The sequence below is a fragment of the Pan paniscus genome, chromosome 7 (genome assembly GCF_029289425.2).
Source record: "Pan paniscus chromosome 7, NHGRI_mPanPan1-v2.0_pri, whole genome shotgun sequence".
Taxonomy (NCBI): Eukaryota; Metazoa; Chordata; class Mammalia; order Primates; family Hominidae; genus Pan; species Pan paniscus.
The window spans coordinates 149,301,771-149,325,350 of record NC_073256.2 but is presented as its reverse complement, the minus strand read 5'-3'; the positions used below and the strand labels follow the sequence as shown (position 1 = coordinate 149,325,350).

The window sequence follows — 23,580 nt, the reverse complement described above, 5'->3', positions numbered from 1 at the left end:
AAAGCTCAGCAAATCTCATTTCCTCTGTGAATGCTTCCCGGAGGTTCCCAACCCACAGTGATACCTCCCTGCTTTAGAGGCAAAACTTTCCACCTGATTTACTTAGCATTTTACTTACTGATTTATGCACTGTAATTTCATATTTAGTATGTTTCTGCTTTATGTCAGTTACTGGATGGAAAGGTCCTTCAAGGCAGTACCGTATCTTAGGGTTTTTAATATGCCACAAATTTTCCAGGATATCTGGCAGCCAATAATATTTAATTGATTAACCTCCTCTACATAACTGAATGTTTAAACAGATTTGGTTAAAAATAAGACATATCAACATTAAGTTAATATTAAGATAACCAAAAGCTTTATACAGTTTGTTACATTTTAAAATAAAGCAAATTTTGGAAGTCAAAAGCCATGTAACTTTTTTTTTTGTTCCTATTCATTTAACAGGAGACTACAGAAGTCTTAGAAAGGTTGAGGCAATGTGAAACAAAATCACCCCAACCAGTTGCTTTGAAACCAGTAATCTTCACAAATAAAATAATTGTTATAAAAAAATTAAATAGTATTTAAGTAAAAAGAAAAACTCTGCCTGAAACAATCTTTCTTTACCTCTCAGTTCTCTTCTAAAAACTGTGTGGTCAATCCCTATTTATTCTTTGGATCTTAGCTTAGATTTTATTTCCTCCAGGCTTTCTTCTCCTCAACCCAAATTGGGTATCACTCCTATCTTCTCCAGGAGCAGCCCATACTTCATTTGTCTAGTACAACATTTTTTTTTTTACAAGAAATTGTAATTACCAATTTACTTATATATGTGCATAATGAGAGCAGAAAACCTTCTCTCTGTTCACAGTGGTATCGTGAACACTTAGTTTAAATAATCTGGCACTGGTTCATAAATTAATGAACATAAATTAATGAGACAGTGTTACTTAGACACTATATAAACTATAAAAGAACATCAACTGTCCATTTTTCTAGATTTGTGCCTAATCTACTAAAAGGATCTGAAAACTAGACAAGCAAGCATGGGTCATTTAAGAGTAAAAAAAAGAAAAGTATAAAAAAAGTAGTATAAATGATGAGATGTAAGGGTAAAAGTAGAGAAATGAAATTAGGGAAACCTTAAGGAGGTCAGCGGGGGGCAGAATGGGTCAGCAAAGAGAAGGATCAGTAGATGTAGATCAAATTACTTTTGGATCTTCAGGGAATATGTTGTCCACCAGGCGTTTGTAGCGAGGACGCAAAGCGGAACAGCAGCAGCATACTCCTGTTTAAAAAAAAAAAATCAAGAAATACAGATATTATTAATATTGTAAACTGGCCTGGAAATTCAAGTTTCTGAATATTAATGGGCTATATAAAATACAAAGTTCAAACTGTCACAAATAAAGACACACAAATGTAATCAGTGATTAAGAAAAGACAAAGTTAAATTTCTTATCCTTACTCCAAAGACACACAGCTTCTAAGAATTTTTATGTAACATGCATACACATCCTGCCAAATTCATCTGACAAAGTGAAAACATCATCCGTGCCCCCTTTACCTCCTTTCTGATGTCATCTGCCCGCAACTCCAGCATACCCCCACCCACCTGTTGCAATCCACTCTACTCAAGCCACAGTGGTCTCCCTGCTAATTCTAACCAGCTAGACCCCCTCCTTTGGATCTTAACTCTCACTGTTCCCTCTGCCTGGGGCATGCCCAAGTATCTACTAACAGCTATAATAACTCTGTCACCTTCTTCAATTCTTCATCTACGCCTCTCTGACCACCCTTACCCTGCTCTACCTTCTTTTTCCCATAGCACTTATCACCTACCACATTAAATAAACTTTCTATTGTGTTTACTGGTCCTCATCTGTGCCCCCTCACCAGGACAAACTCAGATGAAGGCAGGGATCATTGTTTTGCTCACTGATGAATCCCAAACAACTGAAATAATCTAAAAATACTTTAGATCAACATTAATACTGACACTAAAATAAATTAAAATCAAATATGTATTAAGCACACAAGCACTGAGCCACGTCCTGTATTGCAATGATGAAAGAAGCTTATAACCTGAAAAGAAGATTAAGTGAGTACTTAGTGAACACTAATGCAAAGCCAAATATAGTAAATTCAAATTGTTAGCATGGCACAGACTAGCCATACGTCTAAAAAACAAGTCCTCATGTTTCAAGTTTTCTGTAACAATGGGAAATTTTGTTATTTTCAATAAGAAAGATTCTTAATAAGCTATTAAGTTTCACTTACATTAACATTTCTGATGTTATACACTATACACTGCTTTTAGTTTAAAAGAGCTTGAAATATAAATGTAACCTTGGAATGCAAACAATGTCCAGTTCCCACTTTTGGGAAGCTTAGGTTTACCAGGAGAGACAGATAAGCAAATGGTAAAGTGTCTAGTGGACAGCCATGGGTTAAAGAACATGGGCTTTGGAACAGACAGATCTGAAGTGAATCAGTCTCCCTCCGTCCAGCTGGGCTGGGTGCGTTACTTTGTCTTACTACACACAAGTTTCCCCATCAGTAAAAATAGATGCAATAATGCCTTCTTCATAATAATAAGAATTAAATAAAATTGTATATAAAGCTCTTATTAAGCAAGCACTCAATAAAATGGTAGCTATTATTAGTAATGCAGTAAGAGGAGTATTACAATCAGGGTAAGCAGATGATGATCAAGGACCCTTAAGATAGGATTCCCAATAGCATAAAAATCTTTGTTGTAAGCCCATAATTTAAAAATCACAATAAATTTTACATATGGTTCACAACCATAACTATATCAATAGCAGGAGGGACAATTACCATTTTCTGAAGATGACGTGTGCAGCACTGTACTAAGGACGTTACAACATTATTCACTCACTCCTATCGTAACTCTCTGAGGGTTATGATCATCTCCATTGGATAAATGAGGAAACCAGCTTAGAGAGGCCAATTTTGTCCAGTAACACCCAGCGGGGGAGGATCTGAGGAACTGCAATTCCAACCCAGACCTGATGACTTCAAAGAGTAACTGCCACACTAAACTCAAGTACCAGCAAATTTCTAAATTACTTTAAATATTTTAGCTTTCTATAAATCATGACCAATGAACATAATTGCAGAAATGTGTGTGCCTAACAGAAGAGGGATGCATTGCCATATAGGGAAATAAATGATCACAGTGAGTTTCTCAGGAAGGCCCAACACAAAACAAAAACACCTTTTTGACCACTTACTAAAAATAAAAAACTACCCACTATAAAGAAGGCATATAGGTTAAAATTTTTCATTTATAATTTCAGGTTTTTATAAAATTATATCAAAGACAATGTAAGGTTGAAATAACTGGCAATAATAATCACAAAAGAAATTACTATATAGACTTTTAAATAAATACGAATATTCTACTTATAAATATCAGAAGAACAAGTAAAATAAAATCATTGGACCTACTCAAATATAGAAATGTAGGTGACTCCCTTGTTGAAGTAAATTCATAAGGCTTTTCGAGTTCAGCTGCAGGTACCTGAACATAGTCCTTCATGTTGTATCAGACTATTTCCTAGTCGATCTTTCTGACTCTAGATCCTTTTACCTACTGTTCAGGAAGTGCCTAGTTCACTTTACTTCTAATTAATTAGCAGAGGGCACAGAAGTACTGTAACTTACCTAACTTGCCATTGACATCAAATATAAAGCTATCAAGAACTTGATAATATCCATATCAAGTTCTGCTAGCAAAGCCAACTAGCTTAAATAAGATACTATTAAAGTACTTATATTGCTAGCTTAATAAAAGTAGGTTTTTCATACAGGTTAAATAAGAAAGCAAGCCTACTTACAACCCCTTTCCTTAAAGCATTCCTTTAGTTCCTCCTTATCCTAGCTTCTGATCCCTTCCAACAAACTCACTTGGGTCCCAAAACTAATATATTTTTGACCTCTTCCCAACTTCCTCTTTCCCAAAAGAAAAAAAAAAAAAAAGAGGGGGATGAGCATATCACAGAAAGTCTCCAACAACCGGCAAGTCTAAGCAATATAAATTCTTCCTTTAAATTTAATTCTATATTGTAGTTCTTTTCCCCAATTGTATGTCTAGTGCCTTTGCGGTGTTTGTCACCTAGGAAATATTCAATAAATACTATTATCAGTAAAAATAAATTAAGTCCAGCACATAAAAGAGAAAACTATCCACTATTCTCCTCCTACAGCATGTGGAATTCAGAACTCTGATTATGATACACTAGAAGAATATGAAATAGGAAGGCTCAAGTGGGATAACTTTGGGAAAATAGAATTCAGACACAGTGGATAAATTATAACCAAAAAAGTGCCAGGCTGAATATTATAGTAGTGTACACATAAGCTCAGAAGTAATCTATTCAATACAGCTCTCTGAGCCTTAGTCAGTGAACAGGAAAATCCTACTACCTACTTCTCACAGTTAAGGGTATTAAATTAATAATACATAAAAAGTGCCTGGAGTGTAGAAGCCACCTAAACACACTTAATAAGCTCTTTTTTTATGAGTAAATTTTACATACTCCTGAAGTAACATTTCTTTAAAGACATCTGTGATATTGTGAAATATATATTTGGTCTTCCCATTTCCTAACAAATAGCTTCTGATAGTCTTAGGTTCTCCAAAGTGCCAAGTGTCATTGTGTATACTAATAAGTTGACTGATGGCTGGGGGCTCAAGGATAGCTTCTGGTGTGGGTTAGTCACAGTAAAGACCAAGGCATGACCAGAGGATGGGGACTTTCAGCCACAACCCCTAACCTCTAAGGATGCGGGAGGGGCTGATAGTTAAGTTGGTTACAGGTGGCCAACGATTTAATCAATCGCGCCTTTATAGTGAAGCCTCTATAAAAAAACCCAAAAGGACTGGGTGTGGATGGGCTTCCAGGTGGCTGGACACATGGAAGTTTCCGGAGCGTGACTTACCTGGAGCAAATATATATGGAAGCTCCTCACTCCTTCTCCCATACTTGGACCTATGCATCTTTTCCATCCGGCTGTTCATCTGTCTCCTTCCTAATAGCCTTTATAATAAACTGGTAAATGTAAGTGAAGTATTTCCCTAAGTTCTGTGAGCCACTCTAGCAAATTAGCTGAGCCCAAGGAGGGAGTGTGGGAATCCTGATTTATAGCTGGCAGAGGCACAGGTAAAACAACCTGGGGCTTCCAACTGGTATCTTGAGAGAGAGACAGAGACAGAGAGACAGAGAGAGCATGTGTGTGTGTATGTGAGTGTGTGTGTGTGCTGGAGGGGAGGGGGGCGGAGGGAGGCAGTCCTGTGGGACAGAGCCCTCAACCTGTGGGTTGTGACACTACCTCCAGGTAAATATTGCTAAGAACTGAATTACGTTAGAGGACACCCAGCTGGGGAATTGCTGGCTCGGTGCTTGGGGAAAATCTCCCACACATTTGTTCACAGAAGTGTTCAAGTGTTGTGACAGTATAGTAGAAGAAGCAAGCAGTTTGTTTTATCTACTCAACACTGCAAGAAAATTCTTCTCCTTTGCTCCCCTAACATCATTCTCATATAGATTCAGCAATGCCTCTTAGTCCCTAAACAGTAGTGATGCCAACTGACCTCTAGAAGAGGAAACATCCTCCTCCTTCAATAATGAGGTATTAGAGCTAATTTCCAATCCATCCTGTCTCAAAGAGGCATTCATAGAAGGACTTGAGCAGCTGCATAGAGAAACTCAAGGTGAAACTGATAGTATGGATTAGGCACGCAGGCACTCAAAGGCACTAGGAGAATTCTGAATACTGGGAGCCAATATTGTAAGTGGTTGGTTGACCACTGAGTACTTCTGGTTTGTGATATCATTTGCTTTCTTATGCAACTCTATAAATTTGGGGACTTGGATCATTAAAAAAAAAAAAGACCCCTTTAAAAATAAGCAACTTCCACTTTCAAGGGACTATATTATTCAATGATAATTTAACTGGAAATATTGATGTCTCCACCACTAACTGCCACCATGCCACTGGCTACTTGGGATAAAGCTATCCTCCAAAACAAAAATGCTAAGTTAGTAACACTGTCACTGGAGATGAAGAATGTTTAGATTGTATTCATATTATGGAAACTGACTGTATGGCTTTGAATTAAGTTTGTTTCATAATCTATAAAAGCATACAATAATAGTATCTACACCTTCTATGTAGCAATTCTCTCATTTAATTCTCACATGTAACATAATAGAAATTGACTGACATATGTATGGCTCACTAGATTTCATACTTTTAAATGACAGTGCCTACGATTACTGGATTTTGGTCCTTCATGCCCTCATTATATATTTCTATCACAGCACCTGTAACAATCTACTGCTCTTGTTTACATATATGTGTCTGTCTTCACCACCAGAATATGAATTCCTCAAATGCAAAGCCCATGTATCTTACTCATTGTTATGCATGTCAGGCATAAAGCAGACATTTATAAAAATGCTTTTTCCTAAATAAATAAGGAAACAAAATATAAAGTGAGTTTAACATCTGCTCCTATACGCTATAAAAATCAATAAAGTACACTGTCCACCATAAAACACTAAATAAGTGCCAGAATGATATGATTTTTCCAACAAACAGATGACAATGTCAAATGAATCACTTTGAACAATTCATGCTTTATTTTTAGGTCTAGCAGAGTCCACCAGTAATCAAGGTGAAAAGAGACAGACTTTCTATTAGAAGATTTTTAAAATTAACCACTTCAAGAACTCTAGCTCTGTGGTGTCCAAAACCCTTTAAAAGAGTCTGCCTCACAAATATTCCCTCCAAGGTTAAAATTAAAAGTCAAGTTACTCATTCAGTTGATGTCAGAACAAGACATTTACTTCATACAATCAAAAATATTTAGCAATATTACAGTTCCACTCACACATATCCTTTCCAGGTACCAAAACAATTTACATATAATATGTGTGTATGTGTGTGTATATACACATATATGTAATACGCAGCAGTAAAGCTAAATATGTCTGTGTACTGCATATTATCATACTTATCAGAAAAAAATTAAATATTACTCAACAGAGCTACCCAAAGAGCAATACACACACACACACACACGTATTATATATAATTCTGTATTTATATATATATACACACATACACACATGTATTATCTATAAAGCCTGTAATATAGGTGTTATTTTAGCACACTATGCTACAAATGACAACTACAAGGACTTAAAAAGGTGACTACATACTTTAAAAGACAAAGTTTAAAAATTAAGTTTTAAAACAAAATTTGGACATTTTAGGACAAAGGCTCTCCAGTGTCAAATAGACTGCACAGCTGTAAGCACCACAGAGGTTCAGAGGAGAGAGAAAACAACTTGCGGCTAAAGTGAAAAGAGGTTTTACCAAGGACATGGAACTTGAACTGGATACTGAGGACTCCCGTGAAGAAGGAGTAAGACTGAACTACAGGAATAAACTAGAGACAGTGAAGGACAACTGTAATCAAATGGAACAACGCAAGCAACACTAGGCAGGACGGCACATGGGAAAAACAAAATGCATATTCTAGTGTCCCAGAGCTTTGAAAGAAAAGTGGGAAAACATGAAAAGAGTTTGGTGACTAATTAGATATGGGGTCAAAAGAAAGGGAACAAAATAATCTTATCTTCAGAAAAGTGTTCCTTTTAAAAGGATTTTAATCCATTAGAGGAGTATTTTATTACATGATTCTTTCCACATATAATCGTATACCTTCTCTCCTTTCATTCTCAATTTCACTACTTGTTTTTAATTCCTAGGCACATAAACCTTACGGAAAAGAGGACAACAAAGCAATAAATAGAATTAAAGCTCCAATTCTGTTTTAAAAGATGGTCTTCTCCTTACATTGCAATACTTTGCTCTATAATAGGCATAACACAGACAAAACTGTTGTACACTTCTCCAAACAATTCTGGGAAACTGTAGAAAAAAAAAATAGCACCTTTTTTTCCTGAGGCAACTAACTGGTTTATACTTTATATCTGATTTTTTTCCCCACTATTACAATTTCTAATTTAAAAAGTTTTAATTTTAGACATTATCCTACTTATTAGTAATCATGTTGTAGACTTACACTTCAATTTAACTTTACTGTATATTATCATATTTATTGGAAAAAAATTAAATATTACTCAGCAGAGTTACACAAAGATAAGAGCAATAAAATACAGAATAATCCCAGCTTTTGGAAAATATTATTCTGAGAGATTTCATTCGAAAAGCTTCTAGAATCATCATTTGAAAAAAATTAACACAAATATTAAAATCAGATAATATCATTCCCTTTTCATTTCATCTGATCCTGGCTTAGTTTGCAAAATAGGAAACAACCCAATGGATGAAAGAGAAACCAGAGCTGCAACCAGGAGAGAAAAGTACTCATACCTCTGCCCCACCACTGTACAACACTGCATGGTTCATTCCTATTTTCAAGACCATGTCCCTGGACCCTACATGTCACTGACCATCTTCAATGTGCTCAGGGGGAAGAGTCTTGGCAAGAAGACTATACCGCCCCGGTGTCCCAATCTACAGAGGTAAGTAATCAAATGATGCAAAAATAAAAACTGAAACAGTATGTGATTCCCTTTTTTAATATATAAAAGATTGGCTAACGTCTTCTACAATGTCAGTAGTACTCTTAGAATTAAAAAAAGAACATTTTCATTGTTGTAACTGTTTTTTTAAAAAGATGTAAGCAGTGACTTTCTTCTTTAATGCAAACCATGGTACTATCACATTGAAATTTACTTTGCTAATTAATATGTTTTAGAGGAGTGTAGTAATTATGTAGTGGTCTAAGACAAATGTTAGGGATCGTGATTAAGAGGGAGAAAAACAGAGGAAAGACATAAGGCAAATCAGACTATCCACAGTTTATAATGGAACTGAGAGTGAATTTATAATAGTACTAAGCACTAACATGTTCTAAGAGTCCTGCTAAAATGCAGTCTAACAAAAGCACTTGTTGGCAAAAATAAAGTGTTTCCCTATATTTGTAGGGGAACAATTGGTAAAGTCATTATGGAGACAGTTTCCATTTATAGAGTGTATTTCAACCAATCAATCAATATCTTTGGAGCTTTCTATAGGAACTTACTTCCATGTCTTAGAGAAAATCTTGGTAAATACACAAAGTAACAAACCTAGCTAACATGTATAGGAGTATTTTACCTTAAAAACTGAGATCTGTTTTTCTGGTAACAGCTTCCTTTAATACCAAGAGGACAAAAGAAACTGAACTTACAGCTTCCCTTTTATTAGCCTATTTATAAGCTAAATATTTCCTGTAAAGGACTTTTAACAACCTGAATAAATATTCATGGAACACCAAGGAACATTGTTAAATGTCTTTTTGAAAACTGCTTTTGTTATATCAATGCTTGAACATAAGCTAATGGCCCAGGAACTGTCTGTCACTCATTTCTAAACCATTTTAAAAGAACAAATTATTTTGAGACAACTCAAATCTTCTATAGTTTGAAAATACTATTAAGGTAAATTAAAAATTCCACATACAAAACAGAAAAATTCTCATAAAAAATAAAGACACCTCAAATTAGGGGGTCTCAAAAATGTTCACAATTAGAAATCAAAATACAGAAAGAACCAATAACATTAGTACAACAAAAAATGGGATTGTGGCAAGAATATGTGAAGGCAAGAACTCAACTTGCAAATCACTTATTTACATGGTTTCAAGCTTCAAAGGAATTTATATAATTTGGCATTTTGAGAGTGGCTGGGGGGTGCTATTATTAATTATGCCAGGACCAGTGGCATAAACTTTGACCATCCCAGGCAAACCAGGAGCCAGGATATTCCTACTTATTCTCCTGCGTATTGGAACATGTCTAAAGGTATCAAATAGTCAAATTTTCAGCTACAACTGCAAAATGAAGAAAAGCAGCAAGAATCCAGTCAGGGCAGACAAAGATGAAGACAAAAAGAAACATAGAAGACCAAATGAAAAACCCTAAGATGTTAGCTGGCTTTTTTTCATATATAATAACTATAATACTTACCATGTATCAAATAATGCAACAATTTTTATAGAAAGCTCATTTACTCAACATTTGTAATGAAAATGTTTTATAAAATGTCTACTACATATAAGGCATTGTGAAATTTGCAAATATTCATACAACTGGTTCCTGATATTAAGCAGTTTAATATATATTGAGATTGTAAGAAATCAACATTACAGAAAACAAAATATATAGTTCCTTTACTAAAAACAAAGCTAGATGCAAACAAAATAATAACAATAGAAAATGACTGGATTTACCCTCAGTCTTGGGGTATAACTATATATACCTAATTATACTGATTTGTCTATCAAACGTTTAACATTAACACATCTCTAAGAAACAATTACCACAACTTCTAACTCCCTAACAAAATCAACATTCATAAAAATCTTCTCTTACTGTTTGTATTTATTCTTTAATTATACAAGGTTGCCTTGGAATAAATACAATCAAAGCGAACTATGTTTCCATAGTACAATGCTTCTCTAAGGGTGGCCTATGAGCCCTCTGAAGAAGAATCTCCTAGAGTACTTTTAAAAGTGAATACTCCCTGCCCCCAACCCAGGACTTTCTGAATCAATCCCTGGGATGGCATACCAGAATTCTTCTTTCTAAAAATAAGCCTCCCCCTCCCACCATGGCCCTCATGCACACCCACGTTCATTCGGGAGCCATTGCTCTAGAGAACCACTCCCCTTGTATAATGATGTAGAGAATTTAGCATATAACTTTTTCTTATTGTGTACTTCAGGTATTCGGGAAACTGTCTTTATCTAAGTTATGCAATAGGTAAGTTACAATATAGGCTGCACCTCGTAAGATCATCTTATATATTACAATAACTGAATCATAAATAGCACTATAAAGAACCAGGAGACCAAATGAGTGAGAAAGAAAAGATTTCACAGGAGATGCTGATGTGATAAAGACCTATCACTGGCAACAGGGAGCTGGTATTTGTGGCTAACACCACTAGAATTTCCCCATTATTTTCAAATGCTGCCACCAGACCTCATTAGGGAGTAGATTTTCTAAGTAACTTGTATAAATGAATACTTAGCAGACTCATGTCAGAAATAAATCATGACTAAATGGTCTTTAAAATCCTAAGCCAAGTATTTCAAGTATAGTAAAGGAAAAGTGAAATTATCATGATCAAATTTTCCACGTTTTTCTAAAACATGACCAGACCTTTGAAATTTCTCTTAAGATTGTGCTGATATGTTTCTCTGTATTTCATTCCACTGTGTTCTTAAAATTATCAGTCCTTGGGAATTATTTTACATGCAATGGCTAGAGAACAGGTTATACCTTTGGATAAACTATTCTATTCATCTGTTCCTATCTTCCCTAGAGAAGACTTCTGCTATAAGAGGAAAAGTGACTTATTTTACTCATCAGTCTGGAAAAAAGGAACCTAATAGGCTCTAAAACATAAGCACCAAATCTATATCTGCACCATCTGCACAATGTCCATCCAGCACATGGTAAGAGCTCAATATCTATTTGTTAAATGAATGAATAAACAAACTCTTAAGAGTTTCTCCTTCAGATGTGCAGTCTGCAATTCATTCTTCCTGCTTATGAGCATACCTGGGTCTGGAAGCGTGTATCTTTACATGATCTCCATGGAGTTATAGGGCAGTTTGAATCAATGTGCCTTCCTCGCAAAAGGCTTGGTCAATGTGTTTGCTCTGCTAACTTGGGGTGTCCCTCAGATACATCATTGGAAAGTTTAGATTTGGAGGAAAAGTAACAGAAAGACTGATAATGGACAAAGATCAAGATGCATTCTCCAACCCAGCTTTACTAGTAGTAAAACTGGTATTTTGACTTGCTTCAAACTGACTCTTATATTTCTGTATTTCAGTTGGTTCTCAACTCAGAGAGGGACACAGGTGAAACTGCTACCCTCTGAAAACCAAAAAACAAATGTGCCTCAGAAATATACATAATTGGGAAAAACAATACCCAATCTCATGTATTCTTTTAACAATCATTTAGTGAAGCCTACCATGCCCTAGGCACTAAACTAAATGTAGGGAATACAAATACAGGCCACAATCCCTGGCCATTTAGTAGCTCGTAGTCTGGTGGGAAAAGATAATCACATACAGAAAGAATTATCTCTGTGATAACAACTATCACAGGTTGCTATGAGATAATAGCTAATGGGATAACAAACCTTTCTGCAAGAAGTAATGACTAAATTAAGTCTTGAAGAAAAAGTAGAAATTAGGCAAAGAGGAGAGGATTATTATTCCCAGGCAAAGGGAGCCACATCTATTAAGGCTCTTAAGAGGTTTAAACAATGTGGTTTTAATTTGAAAGTAAGCATAAAGTTCTGCAACATGAGAAAAATGCCTAGGCAAACTTGCAGGAAGCTGACTTGGAAACAACTGACTATAGAAGGTAAAGAGGAGGAGACAGGAAAGTTTGGACAACTGGTTGGATGCTAGTGTCACTGACCAACAAGGAACACAAGAGGATACACTCTGGGGTAAAAGGAGGATATCAAGAAGAGAGAATGAATTCTGTTTTGCACATATTAAATTTGAGGTAAACTTGAAGGTGGGATATACTGTAGCAGACAATTGATCTAAACTAGAAACAAATTTAAAAACCAAAAGCATTTAAGTGATAGCAAAAGCAAATCTGCTGAGATCAGTAAAGGCAAATAGGAGACTTAAGAGAATCCTGAGGAAAGAAAACATTTAAGGGATGATCAGCACAATAAGAGCAGAAAGAGAAGACCTCTGAATAAACAGAAAGAAAATTACAAAAGGATTGTGTTAGAAAATGCAAAGAATAATTTTTCAAATACTGTACTTTTTACAAAGGTACCAATTATACAGATAAGATACATGGACTTTAAAAAAACACTCCAGTAATGAGGAAACATCAGAAAAAGAAATTAAGAATATTTTAAATGCAAGTAAAAAGGAAAACATGATTTTACAATAATGTAATTTAAAATTTCAAGATGGACTAAATATTGTGACCAAAATAAATCACAACAGTGGCAGTTTCAGAATACCCAGACTGAAAATCATTGTTCTATAGACCACATCTGACATGGAAAAAGGAGAAACTGATAACATAGTTTACAACAAGATTATAACTTATTATTTAGGTAATAAGAAATTTCCTTTATGAGGATTTACTAATTTATTGCTACTTTAATCAGCTTTTGGCAAGATAAAAGTCTATCTAAAATACAGAACTTAAGATTACATTTTATAATTTCTAGTAAACGCTGAAGGATAAAATAATTGATCAGAATAACAACAAAAGGAAAGTCTGATGATAAATATCTGAAGAAAAAAATTGTATAATGTCTGCAGAAACCCCACCCTTCATTTAGCATTTAATGTCGAACGTATAAGAAAAGCAGAGATTTCTTCTAACAGGATCAAGAATTGGGCAACTATCTTATTCTTATAATACACACAGTACAGTTGTCAGATTTTATTTTCCATTGTCAGAAGACAATTTTAAGATTATAGCAGCAGAATTACTATCAATGCTTGCAAAATCATGATGAACAGGAAGTTCTAAAAGGATGGGAATTTGCAAGGCTTTCACAGTTCATCACATCTATATCTGTTCTTTAACTTGTTTCCGGGTAGTTTCATAAGGGAAGGGCTCTTCTCATTCATCTTTTTATACTCTCACTTTTTAACTTTTTGGTTTTTTTTCTAAAATAATAAACGATAATTCAATTTCCAGTAAGTGAAGAGACAAAAGAAGTTGTAAATTGTAAATGAATAAACTCAATGCCAAAAAATTAACTGATAGCTGGTAACTGATTGGCACACACGTTATGGTTCCTAAAAAAACCTCTTGCTAAAAACCATTTCATTTTGTATATGAGTATATGTATGACCATCTTATAACCATGTAATACTATACCGACTTCGCTGCCCATGTTCACTTCTGTGTCTAAAATCATATTAGCACCAAATAATCACCTAAAATAATAATATTTAACTTTTCATGCAGCAATTAAAGTGTGACAACACTTTAATGGTCAGAGTGCTCAAGTTTGGGGAACAGTAACCTAGAGGAAGATTTCCAGTCACTGCCACAAAGCTCTGCATTTAGTACTTTTGCTTAATAATCTGATAGCTTGGATACTGAGCAAATAGGCAATGTTGTCTGCCACACTACCAAAAAAGGCAGTGGCAAACTAACATGTATGAAGAATAGGCCAGGCTTCTGCTCATGTTGTCCCTGTCTTCAGCTAACTTACCTCCCAGCCTCAGCCCAGCATTATTCTTCAAGTTGTCCTTAACCACGACCTAAAGCTAGGCAGGTGCTACTCTCTCTGCTGCCACAACCACTACCATTTGGGTTAATAACTTATTGATCTATTTTTCTCAGAGGTCTATAAGCTCCTCAAGGGCAGAGCTGTGGTTTATTCATTTTTGAAAGACTCACAGGGTGAAATGTTACATTGAGAAGGAATCCAGAAATGACTGCTAAGAAAGTCCACAGCTACAATGTACATCTTTCCCCTCCGTGAAAGAAAAATGCAACCTTGGAAATATGAAGTCCTCTCTAATGTATTAGACTAAAATATTAATCATTTTATGTTGCAATCAGTTATAGTCAAAATGCTATAATAAAAAATGAAAACTAACAGCATTTGACTCCCACACTTAAAGTACATAGAAAGTTTAAACTGATTATCATAAAAACTAGCTGGACACGGTGGCACACATTCATAGCCTCAGTTACTCGGGAGGCTAAGGAGGGAGTATCACCTGAGCCCAGGAGACTGAGGTTGCAGTGAGCTACAATCATGCCACTGCACTCCAGCCTGAGCAACAGAGCAAGATCCTTTCTCAAAAAATACCCTCCAAAATTTTTTTTTAAAAAAACAACTTACAGGTGTGTTTCCTGAGCTATAAAGTAAATAAGTTTTGGCAGTAAGCAGACATATATCTTAAAATGTAATTTTTAGTATCTAGCACCCCCATATGCCATTATAGGTCATTTTGCATCACTGTGCCACAATAAAGCTTTGACCACACGAAATAAGAAGATACAAATTTTTTTTATTTCTTCAATTTCATCATTTTTGATGTGGTTCTGGTGTTTAAAATGTGCTATTTTTACACCCAAAAAAGTAATAATTTCAGTCTGTTAATTTTAACTATATAGTACATCACAGATGTTTACAAAGAAGTTAAATTTGAAATCACAGACAATAAAAATGGTTTTTTAAAGTCACCATAATACATTCTGAAACTCTGACTAATACATTGCATTTCTTGATCAATGAATTAGCCTTTGAGACAGCAATTCATATTAATATTTGAAGTATATTGTTTATAATTTTTATAATATGAAGCTAGTCTTCTAGTCTTTTTTTTATCTAGTCTTACAACACAATAAAGCTAATAATCAACTATAACCCTATAATAGATTTTAACTATTTTATTCACTGACTGATCTGGCTTTAGCCTTGACAGTGTGATTACTGACCTTGTTGCATTTATTTTAAAACTCAAAAAAAATAATAACATTAAAATAAAATAATCTAGCCACAATGAATACCAACATTAGCCTGGCATATTCATTACTGTATACACTACTGTTCTGTTTTAGGCCTTAGCAAAATTTGGGAGGGGGATAATTATTTTAACAACTGTGAAGGAAAACACAGGATCAGGGACAAAGTACAGGTAGAAGATCTTTCTACTAAAACCCAATTTAAGGCAACTTTACCTAAAAGCACTCACTATACTTAATATAGCATTAAGAGTTATCTTTTAAAAATTATAATCAGGTCTTCAGGGAGAGAAGACCTTATTAAAAAAAAATTACTTCCCTCTGCCACAGGAAACATATTACTAAGAACTTCCTCATTCAGATTTTTGCAGAAGCCAGTATATTTGTATCATTTTTATGCTTTTGTGTTTTCATATTTAATGTCCTCAAATCAAATCAAGATAATTTCTTCATAATCATTTTTATATAATTCTCTGGATGCTCATCACATATTATTGATTGGAAATGGAGTGCAATGCATTACCTGCCTGCAAGAGCTAAGTAGGTATCTTACTGATAATTGAAGGACGTTTTGCCCCACTTCACAGATTCTGCAAAAATGAACTGCTGTTGAATTTAACTAACTGCACAGATTGTGGTGTATTTGAAGGCTACTAAGAACAATTTATAATGCATAATAAAAATCTTCATTATTTTAGTTACAAAATGCTTAGCACAGGATGTATCACATAGTAAATGTTAAAATATCAGATATTACTCAAATATTTAAAGGACATCATGTGAAAAAGGGACTAGTCTGTGATATCCTCAAAGGACCAAACCTGGATGTAAATATATTCCTGAGACTCAAACCAGAGGTTAGACTAAGGAACTAAGACTGAGAAACCAGAGGTTAGACTAAGGAACTAAGACTAAGGTTCATTCTATCAAGCACATGACATTCCAACTCAAATGCAAACAAACATTAACTAATTTTTGTTGAAAGTAGTATATAAGGTACTGTGGAAGATAAAGAAAAAAACCTTAATGGAAAATATTATCTAACAAGAACTTACATGCTTGAAAGAATAGAAGGACCCACCTATAAACAATATAAATAAAATATAAGAGAAATGAGAAAAATCGAAGTCTAGAAAAGCTTCTTAGAAGGTGTAAAAGACGAGCTCAGCCAAGCATGAACACGAAATGAGTAGAACAGACTATTTCTTACAGACCAGAAGATGAAAAGACTTTTCTGAGTTGGACTGATTAGGACAAGTTTCTCCTTTCAAGAAATCTGAGCTTTGAGCTAGCCTTTGAAGAAAGGAAGAAAATGAACAGAGGGAACAGAGTATTCCAGAAAGGCTGAGGGAAACAGGATGTTCTGGAGTAATAAAATGACTAACCCAGCTGAACTGCAGATTTAGCTCTGGGGCCTTAGAGAAGAATCAGAAAGATAAGTTAGCAGTAGCTGTACAAGCATATAATGCCAATATATACTTGTCTCTCCTCAAAACTTTAGACAACCTTGTACATATATATGGATGTTAAGCCTGGACTCTGTAAGCACTGTAAACAACTCAAAATGTTAGAGTAGGGCAGTAGCATGATGAAAACACTGTAATTATATGATTAGTCTTTTCACGTGTCAAAGGATAAAAAAATTACTTGGTGAAAAAATTAATTATATTAACAACTATGAAGAAAAATGCCGAGTCAAGGACAAATAATTAGATATTTATTAATGTTATTTCTCAGTATATAAAAATGCTGAATGGGGTATGCAGAAATAATTCCTTTGGCATAAAATCCTAATACTCATACTTTGGTAATAAATGATCTCTACACTGGTCCTTAGTTCTCACGAGAAACAATCTAATAAGCATTCATTTTATGACCTAAGAAATATCTAAACAGCAGGTCTTAGCAAGATACAGCAATTACAGTAAGTATCAGGGACTTACTGATAAGTCCCTGATACTAAGTCTCTGATACTAAGTAGCACAAGCTAAACGTCAAAAATGCCAATCACAGTGCTGCGGGCTTTTAAATTTTAATTGCTTAAAAAAAGAAACTAAATCTACCAATGCCAATTTCAAACTGTTTCATTCATCTTCGCTTAGTTCTGTTACCACTTCTTTGTAAGCCAAAGGACACTGCTTCCTACTGAAAGCTGAAGAGACAGATGTTTTGGTAAGAAGCAGTTCTTCCGAGTGCGCACTGGCAAATGAGGTTAAGCAGGGGATTGTGACTCAGCTAATGCTGGTTCCTAACTTTTCTCATTTTATTATTTTGATACGTTCCTTCTGAATTAACTTGCCATTCAGGTGACAAGAAAGCCTACTGAAGTTCTTGGTAAATAAAACACTTTATACTAAAACGAGATGAATCTTTAAAGTTCAAACCTAGACTCAGAATAACAACATTTTATTCTTCCTAAGAAGTCATCTGAATGTGGCATTTCCAATTTGTCAAAAAAAAAAAAAAAAAAAAACACCCTGACATTTTCCCAGATGCCTTTTTAAAGGCCGTGAAGTTTATACAGAGCAAAATGAACACATTAGAAAGAATGAGTACAAAACATTTTATTATATGTCACACAAACATTGAGAATAGAAAAGATAATATAGTATCCACAATCAAACAATTTAAAAGATAGTTCCTTCAGTGCATACCCACAAAAACTCAAATCACTTATTTTAAAAAGTATACATGATCAATGGCTTATTTTAGCTTTATACACACACATGCCAACATATTTTAAACAGTAAAGCCACATAATACTTTGCCGAAATAACGATCTCCCCAATTTATTTATGCTTCATTGACAGGCCGGTCTTGGAGGTGAACCTATGCACAATCTCTACCTTTTCAGCATTACTTCCCAATAAAGCATAACATTTTTCACAGCAAAACCTGTGAATACAGCTTTCAAATCAAGTCTCAAATGTTTTCATTCCAATGCATGTGCTCATACTATTCATTCTGCGGAGAACATTGTTGTCTCAATAGAAAGTGTTATTAGTAATAAGCATTCAGTAGTAAGTCAATATGCATTCCAATTACAAAAAAGTTCCTGGAGATAAAATCTACTGTAAGTTATAAAACAGAAAGTTCAACAATTTTAAATACAACTTATGACACTGAGTTGGTAAAGACAACAAGAAACCAAAACCAATCTAAGAATTTCCAACAAACTGCTGAAACAGAAGGACAAAGAGTGAAAGCATGATTATGTAGCTGGAAATCCAAGGCAATAGGTTAACATGCAGGAAAGTGGGAGAGTTCTCAGCTGTCACACTCAAGTACATTAATGTGTGGAAACAAGGCTGTCCATTTACTAGTCAGAATAACTGGAGAATTTAAGAGAGAAATTAACAGTAAATGTGATTTTAAGAAGCAATGGACAAGTGTTGTGGGTTGAATTATGTTCCCCAAAACAATATGTTTAAGTCCTAACCCCAGTAAAGGTTGAATTAACCTTATCAAAAATGCTTGAGACCAGAAGTGTTTCAGATTTTTAATTTTTTTTTAATTTAAGGGTACTTGTAGAATACATACTAGTTGAGTATCCCTAATAAAAAAATCTGACATTCAAATTGCTCCAAAAAGCATTTCTTTTGAGTGCTCAAAAAGGAGCTCAAAAGTTTCAAATTTTGGGGCATTTTAGATTTTCGGGTTAGGAATATTCAACCTATACCTGCCATTGTGACTTTATTTCGAAATGGGGTCTTCGCAGATATAATCAATATGAAGTCATACTGGATTAGGGTAAGCCCTAAATTCAATGACTGGTATCCTTATAAGAAAAAAGAAAGATACGGATACACACAAGAAGGCTGCATGAAGACAGCGGAAGAGATTGGAATTATTTTGCCACAAGCCAAGGAACTCCAAGGACTACAGTAAATACCAGAAGCTAAAAGAGGCAAAGAAGTATTCTTCCCTAGAGCCTTCAGAAGCATGATCCTGCCCAAACCTTGGTTTTGAATTTCTGGACTCCAGAACTGTGAGAGAAAAATATTCTGTTGTCTTAAGCCACCCAGTTTGTGCTACCTTGTTACGGTAGCCCTAGAAAACTAATACACATAAGATTTCGTACAACATGTACACCAGTAAATTCTATATTTAGTAGATATGTACCATTCTGAAACCAGTTTAAATGCCAAAATGACTTCAGGTCAGCCTCCAGAGAATTTAACTCCTCCCTTGATATTTCAGTCACTCAAACTCAAACATTCCTCCCTCATCTCAATAGTAACATACAAAATAACTAAGACAAGGAAATAAGGAATTTTTGTTCAATTTTACCAATCTTTTTCAAGTGCCACATACACTTCACTTAAGTTTAGGTAAATGAATGTCTGGGCTCAGTAAAAGAAAAAAAGATTATACCATTAATTTACATCAAAGTTTAATAAATACGCACAATTAAAAAAATGAAAACGTTGTAAGTAAAAGTCTGTTTCATTCTCATGTCTGATATACCTCTGTTATGGATTAAATTGTGTCCCTTCAAAATTCATATGTTAAAGTCATAATTTCCAGTGCCTTAGAAAGTGACCATATCTAGAGAGAGGGGGGTCTTTGTAGTAGTAATCAAGTTAGGATAGGGCCATTGGGGTAGGTCCTAATCCAATACGACTAGTATTCTTATAAAAAGGAGAAATTTAGAGACAGACACACATACAGTCAGAACTCCAGGTAGATGGCTATCTAAAAGCCAGGGAGATGCCTGGAACAGATCCTTCCTTCACAGCCCTCACAAAGAACCCACCCTGCCAACACCTTGATTTCAGAGGTCTACCCTCCAGAATAGTGAGACAATAAATATCTGTTGTAGAAATCATCCAGTTGGTTGCACTTTGTTACAACAGCTCAGCAAACTAATACACCAAATTCTAATCCAAGTGTTTTTCAAAAGCACACAATCTGGCTTCATGGATATTGTGCAAATACAGTGGAAAATCAGAAGACTTAACCAAATGGCAACAAGATCCAATCTACTCCAAGAATTCCCTGCTCCTATCTATCCCTCATCTACTAGTCTGAGTCTTTCAAAATGTATTTACCAAATATTTGAGTGTCCACTAAATTCTAGGTTTGGTCTTATTTAATCCTCAGAATGACCCTATGAGGTAGGTATTGTTATTTACACTTTACAAATAGAGAATCAGAAAGACAATAATATCCCCAAGACCATACAACGAGAAGCATGGAGCATGGATCTCGTTAAGGGCCTCTAAGCCTGTACTCTCAACACTATACACTATACTGCCTTTCTGAGAAAGTTCTTTTTGAAAAAAAAAAAAAAATCTGAACTGTCTACTTTGGAGACTAAAGCAACGTCATCAAAACATTGTGCAGCTGCCAAAAAATTATACAATTACTGCCACTGCTCTCCAGACGTACAAAACTTAAGTCAGATGGTACAGAATGGGGAAGCGACACCCTGCTTGAGAATCTGTCATATTACAAAACTTACCACTTCTAGAAGTTATCTTCTTTTCCTATCATAGGTTACTCTGAGCTAAAAAATGTCCCTAAGAATACAAGAACATGTGAGAAAGAAAAAAGAAGCCTTTTATGCTGTTAGAGGGTCTACATAAGAAGTTCCTGGTAAACTCCCTGCATACCAAGACCACAAGCAAGAGCTACAGGGAGGGCTTTGCCATCCTTGCTACATGCACATCTTAGGAAAAGGGGGAGAGAACGTTTTTACTTTACAAACTCACAGCAAAATGGCCATTGCTGCTTAGGGTCTAGAATGTCTTAAAGCTTTTCCACTGTCTGTGCACTGAAGTTTCAGCTTACAATAACAAAGCACTCCGGCACAAGTGTCCCAAAACTGACAAGGAAAATAATGGAAATATTTTTACATAATCTTTCACAAAATTCTAGCAGCAAATCCATCCCCAAGCAAAATCCAGTTTTGAAGCTAAGGCCCCTTTTTATTTTGTAAAACTAAGGTGAGAATCCTCTGCTGTACTGTAACTTCAGCATGCAGAAAAGTCTTTACTTTTTACTCTTTCCTGCACATATTAAAATGCTTGTCACAACAGTAATCTGATACTGGAAGCTTTCAGGTTTTTAAACTTAAATATAATATATATATATATACATATATATAAAATCCAGAAATAAATGTATCTTCCTTACAATTAAAAAGTTAAAAAGAACTGGGATTTCAGAGTCTTTCGTTTTCACAAGTCTCCTAATATTTACTAAAGTTTGAGTCCTAATGAACCAAAATCTAGGGAGAAGAAAAGGTGGAGCATCTGAAAATTCACATTTGTTAAAAGTATCTGTCCAGGTGATTTCCCAGGGATTTTGTTTAATGTAAAAATCAAGTTTCCTCATACCGTTAAAACAGGTAAATTTTTTTTTTTTTTTTTTTTTTTTTGAGACGGAGTCTTGCTCTGTCGCCCAGGCTGGAGTGCAGTGGCGCAATCTCAGCTCACTGCAAGCTCCGCCTCCTGAGCTCACGCCATTCTCCTGCCTCAGCCTCCTGAGTAGCTGAGTAGTGGGCGCCCGCCACCATACCCGGCTAATTTTTTGTATTTTTAGTAGAGACGGGGTTTCACTGTGTTAGCCAGGATGGTCTCTGTTTCCTGACCTTGTGATCCACCCGCCTCGACCGCCCAAAGTGCTGAGATTACAGGCATGAGCCACTGCGCCCGGCCAAAACAGGTAAATTTTATGGTATGCAAATTATATCTCAATAAAGCTGCTTAAAAAATTAATCATTTCCTTCGGTATACTTACTGTGACCTTAATATGCATTAGTAATACTAAGGTCACAGTTTAAAATTCTACTAGCCTATTGTCCAAAATGAAAAGCCGAATATGGGGGGAAAAAAGATAGGTTTGGGGCTTTCTGCAGATTTTTAGCTAAGCTTTAAAAAAAAAAAATCACTGACAAAGGACAGTGTCTGCTTAAACAAAGTAAGGCACCATAGTTTAGGAAAACCCCTAAATCAAAAAATACTAGTTTGTTACCATTATGAGCATAAAGAATCTATCACAGGCAATGACTAGGATCTTTCTTAGCTAACCAAGTTGGTTTGAGTTACTTTAATTAAAAGTCCTCTAAGTAATTCACAAATAGGATATGAGTTATCTCAGGCAAAATTTAAAACAGCTTTAAAACCTAACTACTTAAATTTTTAAAAAAATTTTATTTCCTCATTAGTCACAGAGCAACAAAAGTGTTAAATCTGTAGGAGTGTTTGTAACTTCCAAAATTATTTTTAGAGGAAATACATTTAATATACCAACAGCATTGATTCTTCTTATAGATTCTATAACACCCACAGCATCTATGCCATATGTTAGAGATTTTCATTTGAATTGAGATGATTACATTTTCTGATTAAACAGTAACCGAAAAGATAAGTAGCAGTCTAATTACATATCTAAATAAAATATATATTTTAAGTAATTTCTCTATCCAACATTTGAAGATAGCAACATATAACACAGGATTTGCTGAGCAGGACTAGTTAAGTAAAATGTTCAATTAAAAAATTATTCTACTAATTTAAGCATTCAAAGTTCAATGCCTGATATATTCTCTCCAATCTTCCAACTAAAACCAAGAAACCTTAAACATTTTATATTCACTCTATAGATGAAATTATAGTAACACAAAGTCAAAAGCCTAAGACTTCTTTAAATTTTAACCTATTCTTTGTTGTTGTTGTTGTTGTTGAGACAGAGTCTTGCTCTGTCACCCAGGCTGGAGTGCAGTGGTGCGATCTCAACTCACTGCAACCTCCACCTTCCGGGTTCATGCGATTCTCCTGCTTCAGCCTCCTGAGTAGCTGGAATTGCAGGCATGCGCCACCATGCCCAGCTAATTTTTGCATTTTTAGTAGAGATGGGGTTTCACCATGTTGGTCAGGCTTGTCTCAACCTCTTGACCTCGTGATCTGCCCGTCTCTGCCTTCCAAAGTGCTAGGATTACAGGAGTGAGCCACTGTGCCAGGCCCCTATTCTTTTAATTTATCACAAACACACACTG

At 35.1% G+C, this 23,580-nt stretch overlaps 1 protein-coding gene across 8 annotated transcripts in view; it reads right to left on the bottom strand.

The window, feature by feature from the left end:
* EFR3A (EFR3 homolog A) overlaps positions 1–23,580 on the bottom strand; it is a 109,228-nt gene that overhangs the window by 71,751 nt on the left and 13,897 nt on the right. For 6 of the 8 annotated variants that reach the window (XR_008626514.2, XR_010113034.1, XM_024929850.5 and 3 more), the window contains exon 2: positions 1,194–1,270. Coding sequence is in view for 2 of the 8 variants with exons in the window: in XM_024929850.5 (XP_024785618.1) it covers positions 1,194–1,270 (77 nt within the window). In the remaining 6 variants the exon portion in view is untranslated. Of the gene's footprint in view, positions 1–1,124; positions 1,271–23,580 lie in introns of all 8 variants that reach the window. The other 2 variants (XM_034966612.3, XM_024929852.4) reach the window with 1 other exon arrangement.